The sequence below is a fragment of the Pomacea canaliculata genome, linkage group LG12, assembly GCF_003073045.1.
Source record: "Pomacea canaliculata isolate SZHN2017 linkage group LG12, ASM307304v1, whole genome shotgun sequence".
In the NCBI taxonomy this organism is placed as follows: Eukaryota; Metazoa; Mollusca; class Gastropoda; order Architaenioglossa; family Ampullariidae; genus Pomacea; species Pomacea canaliculata.
In genome coordinates, this window is record NC_037601.1 from 21,168,464 (window position 1) to 21,177,371 (window position 8,908).

General features: G+C 44.9%; 1 protein-coding gene across 2 annotated transcripts; it reads left to right on the forward strand.

Annotated features, from left to right (window-relative positions):
• The first annotated feature begins 210 nt into the window (after positions 1-210).
• LOC112553422 (mucin-2-like) lies at positions 211-8,468 on the forward strand. Of its 2 annotated transcripts, none has more exons than XM_025220626.1 (8): positions 211-702; positions 1,844-2,659; positions 3,109-3,618; positions 4,361-4,489; positions 4,942-5,937; positions 6,251-6,498; positions 6,612-6,743; positions 8,238-8,468. In XM_025220626.1, the coding sequence occupies exons 1-6, from the start codon at positions 609-611 to the stop codon at positions 6,373-6,375; spliced, it is 2,670 nt and encodes an 889-aa protein (XP_025076411.1). In that variant the 5' UTR covers positions 211-608; the 3' UTR covers positions 6,376-6,498; positions 6,612-6,743; positions 8,238-8,468. The 2 variants fall into 2 exon arrangements, with proteins under 2 accessions (XP_025076411.1, XP_025076410.1); XM_025220625.1 differs by having other exon boundaries at positions 4,361-4,488; positions 4,935-5,937.
• The last annotated feature ends 440 nt before the right edge of the window (positions 8,469-8,908 follow it).

The window sequence follows — 8,908 nt, forward strand, 5'->3', positions numbered from 1 at the left end:
CAGTCACCTTTTACAACCCAATGGCCCAGGTTCGCTTCTCGGATTTCCAGAGCTTGTATATTTTAAGAACATGGTGGTGGGGACGGAATTTTGTTTCAGACCGATCCAGATGTAGTTCGTCTCTTTGTCTAAGGTTTTCTCTTCTTCCTCATACAAGTAATCCTGTCTTGTTTGTTCCTCGTTTACTCTCACCTGCATATTGTAATGAACTGGCCTCTTTCAGCAAAGAACTATTACTTACCACTAATTCTCAAAATGCCTGAAAACCAAAAAGTTGTCCTAAAACTCTTGGTGACCAAGAACGCAAAGAGTTGCCATTGAAACGCTCATTCCACTAGGTGACTAATATACAGGTACTTATCTCCCCCTACACACACACAGACACACAAATATCCCATAATTTAACAACACACCCACGTCGGGCTAACCAGCCATCAGCCAATCAGCGCCAAGATCCACGAGGTGCCAATCATTTTCCTTTCCAGTGATGATGTCACGACCATAAAAACTCCGGGGCCTGGCGGTAGGCGCCATTGTGGCGCTTGAGGTCGGCCTTACCTGAGCCGACTGTACTTCCGGCGGTTGCTTTCAACTCGCAGGCGTCAACCATGATGACCGTCAAGGTGGCTGGAGTGGTGCTGGTGGTGATGATGATGCACGCGCAAACAGCACGTGGGCTGCCGTTCCCCATCGCCTGCCCAGGTGAAGTAACGTTCACGCATGCGCACAAATAAAGGCGCGGTGTTAAAGATGATCAGCGTTTACCAAAAGCTTAGACAGGTCACGGAGGTTTTTTTTTTTTTTCTTTTGTTTATTTTATTTTATTTTATTTTATTTATTTAATTAATTTATTTATTTTTTGGTAAAGTGGTCTGTCTCGACAAATATTCGGAATAATAAATAATTCTGTGGAATTCAGAGAAAACTGACGAGCACCATGGAGCAGCATCAGACACGGAAGTTCGGCAACAGCGATAGTGTTGTGAGTTTAATACTGAGAACAAATAACACAAAGGCAGCGACAGGGGTATTTTGCATTTCTTTTGAAATACGATTACCGTGACTGTTGCCATCATCTCTATTTTCTGGATGACCACATTTCATTGCTGTAGTCTGCGCTTCCCTGTGCCCCCAAAATTATTTTGTAACTAGGGAAATATTTGTCAAAACATTCAGTAATATATCGGACATTTTTTAACATCGACACACACATCCCATTGAGCAATCTTCAAGAAAAAGATCTCTACCCAAAGAATGGGGTATTTCATCAAGGTTGGGTGACCTACGGCAACAGCCAATCAGCATTTAGCCTGTTTCTTACTGCGGAAAACATTTGTCGTCTGCGACCGTCAACACCTGTCTTCCCGAGGAGCACGAGACAGAAGGGTAGGAGCTTCGTTGTCACTCATTTCAACCAAAGATGCAGAAAAGCTTATCCATGAGCCTCATCTTTACTGATCAGCAAACCATAACCTCATTTAATAAATATATTTGCACAAGATATTTATGTACTTAAATGCTATGGGGACAGGCTCGTCTAATGGCAGGAAAATTCTCTCTTTCGCGCGTGCGTGTGAGTGGTCATTCGTCAAAACTGTAACAGAACCTTCTAGCCCTATATTCTAACACCTACTCGTAGTGGTGTGAGTAGGCGAACGTTTGATAAGATGGCCAAGACTCAGTTATCGACTTAAGACACGGGAGGACAGACTGGAGATGAAAGCTTCGAACAAGGCGTGAACACCTGTGGGGAGGAAGGGAGTCTGTTACACTTTGTTACACTTGAACACTGAGCATCCACATCTTTTAGCCGCATAAACAAGCTTTTGTTTTCTGCTTTCAGCGGATGGAAGTGCAACCAACTTACTCGGCTGTAAACCCAAGCCGACTACAACAACTACAGCTACCACTACGACACAGGCCCCGACTACAACAGAGCCGAGTACAGAACTCGCAACAGACACAACAGAGGTGTCCTCTACAGTGGTAACTTCTACAACAGAGGCACCTACTACTACTACTGAGGCGCCGACGACTACTACAGAGGTACCGACTACTACCGAGGCGACTACTACTACTGAGGCGCCAACTACTACAGAGGTACCGACTACTACCGAGGCGCCAACTACTACAGAGGTACCAACTACTACCGAGGCGACTTCTACTACTGAGGCGACTACTACTACTACTGAGGCACCAACAACTACAGAGGTACCTACTACAACAGTGCCTATTACAGAGAATGCAGAGAGTACAACAGAAGAGCCATCTACTACAAAGGTACCTTCGACAACAGAGGTACCAACTACTAGTGAGGCGCCGACTTCAGCTACAACAGAAGCGCTGACTTCAACTACAACAGAAGCGCTGACTTCAACTACAACAGAAGCGCCGACTTCAGCTACAACAGAAGAGCCGAGTACCAGTACACCAGAGGTGCCAACAACATCGTCAACTACAGCTGTAACAACCTCTACTACGGCAGAAGAACTAACATCTTCAACAACCACTACAGAACCTCCACCAACCTCAACCGAGCAGCCAACTACTTCCACAACCCCGGCGGAAACGACCACAGCGGAACCTACAACGACAATTCCAACGACGACAATGTGCTGGCTTGACGAGACGACACACTCGCTTTGTCAGATCGTAGAGGGTGAGCTTTGTTCACTCCAGTGTGACAATGGATAAATGCGCGAGTAAGAATCACACATGAGAATTTGAGGTGTGTAAGACTGTGAGAACGGATCAGTGAGAATGTGCGAGAATGTATTTATGTAAGGGATGTATGAAAACGCAGCGCGTGCGTGCGTTGACAGTAACAGAGATTACATGCCCGTCTTAACCAGAGACATATGGAGGAACATTTTACCAAGTTTAACAAAGTTTTCATATAACCACCGTGTAAAGACAGGAAAGTAGTAGATGCTTTAGCACGGAATTGGCGCAGACGAGACAAAGTGTTAAAGAAAGAGAGAGAGAATGAACACACGTGTAATCTCTCGTCGTTCGTCAGTAAGAAGTCGCTCTTTGTATCTCGCTGTATAACCTAGTCTCACTATCTGTCCTCTCCACCGCCACCGCCCCCACTCCGTCTGCCATTAGATGCCGGGAGCTGCAGCAGCCTGGCCACGTCCTCCGAGCAGATCGCGTGTGAGATCAACGTCCTCATCCGCACCAAGCAGTTGGCGGCGTACGGCATCACGGACTGCAGCGTGTGCCTCTACACCACCACCGAGCCTCCCACCACCACTACTCCCGAGCCTACCACTACTCCCGAGGCTACCACTACTCCCGAGCTACCACTACTCCGAGCTACCACTACTCCCGAGCCTACTACTACTCCCGAGGCTACCACTACTCCTGAGGCTACCACCACTACCCCTGAGGCTACCACCACTACTCCCGAGCCTACTACTACTCCCGAGGCTACCACTACTCCCGAAGCTACTACTACCCCCGAGGCTACCACTACTCCCGAGCCTACTACTACTCCCGAGGCTACCACTACCACAGAAGCTACCACATCCACTACACCGACACCAACGACGACCGGGTGCCCAGCCGTCAGCGCTGCCGCCATTAAGCTCTGCCAGGACGCCGCCAGCACACCAAGTACCTACTGCTTATTTCTCGCTTGTTTATACCAAAGATAGAGGCGATAATAGAAGTTTATCAGTTTACATATAATTATTTTCAACATTTCGTTCAAGTTTTCGCGTTCATATCCCGGCTCCACTTTCCTAATCACTGACTCCACACATCGTGGACACGCGAAACTTTGTTTGCTGTGCGGACACATCAGGTCACTGGAAAACTTTAGAAACTCAGAAAATATTCTAGTATCGTTTATTATCAACGCATTTTATCTTTAATACCATAATGGTACACAACTAGAAAGAAAGCGAAAGTTAGCAGATGACTTACAAAGGTTAGAGATGCCAAGCTGCCTGAAAAAGTTTAGTAACTGATAACTGCAAAAAATATTTATTCCACATCTCCGCATTGTGTCTGTTAATATTTCCTCACAATGTCCGTTTATATCGTAGACACACATTTCCTTAATGCATCTGTTTACATTTGTCTACAGAGTAGATTTCTTACACAGTTTTACACTGTAATTGTTGACATTTCTTTACACTGTTGTATTTCACACGAATTTATTCTGCCTTCAGCACGTCTCTCCATCTCGTGTCTGTTTACTACAGGTTTCCAGGACACATTACTCTCCTCTGTCAAATATTTCCCTAGTGTGATAAATACTTTATAACATGGCTGTTTATCTCACATTTCTGTTGTGTGTGTGTGTGTCCATCACATGTATGTATAACCTATGTCTAACCTATTTCTGTGTCAGCTGTTGACATCAGCACGTGCGACCCCAAGCAGTACGAGTGCGCGCTGGCGCTGCTTACGCAGCAGGACCTCAAGTGTGACAGTCCAGCTTGTGCCTCCCTGTACACAACCACCACAACCACAACCACAGGTAACACAGAATTCGGTCAAAGAAACAAAATAATGCAGAAATACCGACAAAATTAGTAGAAGACACACGGGTAGAGTGGCCGACAGACAAAGCCACAAGATCACAGGTAGAAGAAGATTGGCAAACAGACAAACGGACAGACAGACTAGCACACGCACAGACCGACACGATCATGTGTAGATTAAGAGATGGATAGAGTGAGAAACTGACAGGTGGCTGGATACAAACATAGATGGAAGATAAACAGAGATATATTCACAGACCATTAGTTTTCTCAATTAAATCCCAGTAGTAAAGTGCGGCAGTGTATCATGGATGTCATGTCGTGTGATGTGAGGGGCTGAATCTTAATGTCAGAGAGTTTTGTGAGTGATGACACTGTCATGACCTGAGAGGTGAATGAAGGAGGATGGTGACAGTCCTCTGATACTGAGACCCTTGCTGCTCCACAGCCGCCGCCCCTGTTGCGCCACCCGACACCACCCAGGCGCCGTTATCATCCACAGCGGAGCCAGCATCGACAGAAACAACGATAGGCATCTCAACAACTGCGGAGACTACAGCCACAACTTATGGGGAGTCAACAGTTCAGTTTGAATCGTCCTCTACAGAGTCTCCTACCCCAACACCAGAACCAACTACCACTACACCAGAACCAACTACCACAGTACCAGAGACAACAGTCACAACAACACCAGAACCAACCACTACTACACCGGAACCAACTACCACTACACCAGAACCAACCACCACTACTCCGGAACCAACTACCACAACACCAGAGCCAACCACTACTACACCAGAACCAACCACCACTACACCAGAACCAACCACCACTACTCCGGAACCAACTACCACTACACCGGAACCAACTACTTCTACACCAGAACCAACTACCACTACACCGGAACCAACTACCACTACACCGGAATCAACTACCACTACACCGGAACCAACCACCACTACACCAGAACCAACTACCACTACACCGGAACCAACTACTTCTACACCAGAACCAACTACCACTACACCGGAACCAACTACCACAACACCAGAGCCAACCACTACTACACCAGAACCAACCACCACTACACCAGAACCAACTACTTCTACACCAGAACCAACCACCACTACTCCGGAACCAACTACCACAACACCAGAGCCAACCACTACTACACCAGAACCAACCACCACTACACCAGAACCAACCACCACTACTCCGGAACCAACTACCACAACACCAGAGCCAACCACTACTACACCAGAGCCAACCACCAGTACACCAGAACCAACTACCACTACTCCGGAACCAACTACCACAACACCAGAGCCAACCACCACAACACCAGAGCCAACTACCATCACAACAGAAGCGACTACCACGCTGCCCACGACGACACAGTGCTACATCACCTACGAGCAAGAAGCAGACTGTGACATCATACAAGGTAAGTAGGTGTGAGTGTGCACGCACCTGTTAAAATGAGGGGGTGACTGAATGTGTGTGTGTTTGTGTGTTGCGGTGGGTGGTTGATTGAGTCAGTCAGTCGGATGATAGAGAAGGTCGATTAGTGGACGAGTAAACAAACAAAGAAAGAGTAAAGAACTCAGTCTTGCAAGCTGTGGAACAAAAGAACTTGCTTTAAGCTATGTTGGCGCAACACCTAATGTTGCATGTAGTTGTAACAATTATTTCTGTAATGTCGATTCTGCTAGCACAGCAACCATTGATGATTTATAGATATTGGCTTTTATTTCCAGCCGGCTGCAGCCTGGATAGCTTCGACATCGCGGCCTTCCAAGCCTATTTCGAGTGCTCCGACAAAGTGGATCTGCTTCAACAGACTTTGTCAGCCTCGGCATCGACGACTGCAGCGTCTGCCTGATCCTCACGACTACTCCGCCGACCACCACTACAACACCGACCACCACCACGACTCCTACCACCACCACAACGCCCTGTCCCACTCTGAGCGCCGCCCAGACGAGTGCTTGCGCTTCGTTGAGCTGTAAGTTGATTCAGTTTCATGCAAGGTTCACATGTCTACTGTGAGTCTGTCGTGAACGTATGTTGTGAACGTTCTGTAATCGTCTGTTTGACACACTCACGTTTCTGCAACAGTCCTGAGCACCTACGAGAGTTGCCCCGTCGGAAGTACTACCTTCCCTTGCACCCTATCTTCCACTACTGTCACGAAATACAGAAGCCAGCAACAGGCCATCGCTGGCAACAGCTGCAGCTGCTATGTTCCATGTGAGAACTTTGTTTTTTCCATTTCTATTTATAGTCAAAGAAAAAAGTAAATCGTTTTTCTTAAATACCTCTATTTCCAGAAGCATGTTGCACTTCTTACATGTCACTGCACGAATATGATAAACTTCCTCAATACCATTGCACAACAATATTGCACCAGGAAATCTTTAAAATATCATATTTCTTAATTATCTTTACTATGCCTGGTAGTTGCAGAGTATTGCAAGCTGCTGCTATTCAAAGTACATGTATAAATGAACGAATATTATGACCTATAATGTATTTCCATGAATTTAAAGATGTAATGAACGATGGCGAACAGTTTTATCGCGAACTATAAAAAACAGCCGCGAGACGAGGAATACAAGTAGACATCATTAATGAGATAGTCGCAAGTTATTATCTTCACAAGTTTCTCCTGCAAATCTTTGTCCAGAAGCTGGGTATTTGTCTGTTAATTTGAACAACGTATATGTTGCCAAAGAACTGTCTTGTTTACCTTGCAGCTTACAGCAACCTTGAAGAAATGAGCTTAAGTAATAAGTAATAAGAGTGTGTTTATACTTTGTAGAGTCTAAAAGTCACCCTCATCATTGTGATATGACCACAAACGTGTGTGCCCTCTCCTGCGCTATATGCAAACCTGTCCATCTTACGAGCGGAGAGCCTTTTGGAAATGTACCTGCACAAGATTTAGAACAGTAGAAGTGGAAAAGCATTTTGGATGAAGTAGTGGAAATGTTGCGGCTTTCTTTGAGCCAGATTGAAGGCTTTATTAATTTCTACCTGAACAAACCACTTTTCAGCTTGACAAATGAGCATTTATCATTTCAACCTCAGACTATGATCACATTCTTAATTGAAAAGTGAAGAGGAGTGTGAGAGCTCAGCAAAATTGAAGAAGCTGATTGTAGAACATATAATTTCTCTCTATATTACACACACCAAGACAAACTTTACAGCGAGGATAGAGGTATGCAGATCAACCAGTAACGATAAAATCAAGTGCAGTACTGTTTAATTGAAATATATAGCAAGCACTAGCACGCAAGTATCATCAATATAAAAAAACTCAAAACACGATTAAGAACAATAGACGAAATTTTATTTTTAATGATTCCTTAATGAATGACAAATGTGGTCGAATCGACTCGTGAGGTGGTTGAATCATCGACTAGCGACCTATTAGTCAAACTTTACGACTCATTGTGGTGTACTTTGAATTCAGTGGTTTCGGTTCATCCGTCATTGACCTGTTTCTTCCCCTGCTCTTTTCTTTGTCTAATGTGATGATCTCGCTTTGCTAGTTTCTGTTCGCGCTGCTTCGTTCGTTGCTTGGGACGCGGTTGCACATGGAACTTCACTCTTCCAACCTTACTGTCTCCCTTACCCAGTTATCTTTCTTTTCTTCCGCTGCTTGTAATGCAGTTTATTCTTTGCTTCTCTTTGGACGAACGGCTCGTTCAAGTCCTGTGCTCTTTCTGTTTTTTTCAGAATTTTTTCAGCTTAATGATTGGTCTTCCCTGCTTTGCGTTTCTTCGAAAGCCAGCGGTTGTGCGGTCGCATCGCCACAGGCATCTCTTTGTAGCTCCGCCATTTTCTGGTCAACAGCCTTCAGCGTCACGTGTGTCACGCTTTGGCCCATTGCTTGAACTTTTGCAGCAAGTCCGCGTTTTCTTTTTTTTTTTTCTCCCTGCTTTGTGCTTACATAAAAAGAAAACTTCATAACACATTCAAGCTTTTTTTGCGTGTGGCTGTTACTGCGAGCCTTAAATATGGCTGCCATGCATGTGTTTACGAGCGACTGCTTCAGACGGACGAATTAAATGGTTAGAAAAATTGCTGGTTCTGAAAAAATGTTTGGATTAGCTGCTGCAGATTTGAATAATGTGAATATCAACATCCAAAATTAATACCATCTATTGTGTTGATGCATAACAGTACAAAACTATATTATCTCCTATTGTAAACAGTCGATTCCATCTTGTGACCAAACAGTATGCAATCGTAATATGTCTCACTGCTTTTTCACAGTCGTAAAATATAAACAGTGACCAGCTTTACTATTCTAGTGAGCAATTATAATCGGCAATCAGTTACGATAATATAATAAAGGATATAGTTACACGATAAAGACAAGGCCGAGTGTGTTAAAGGAAGCTTGA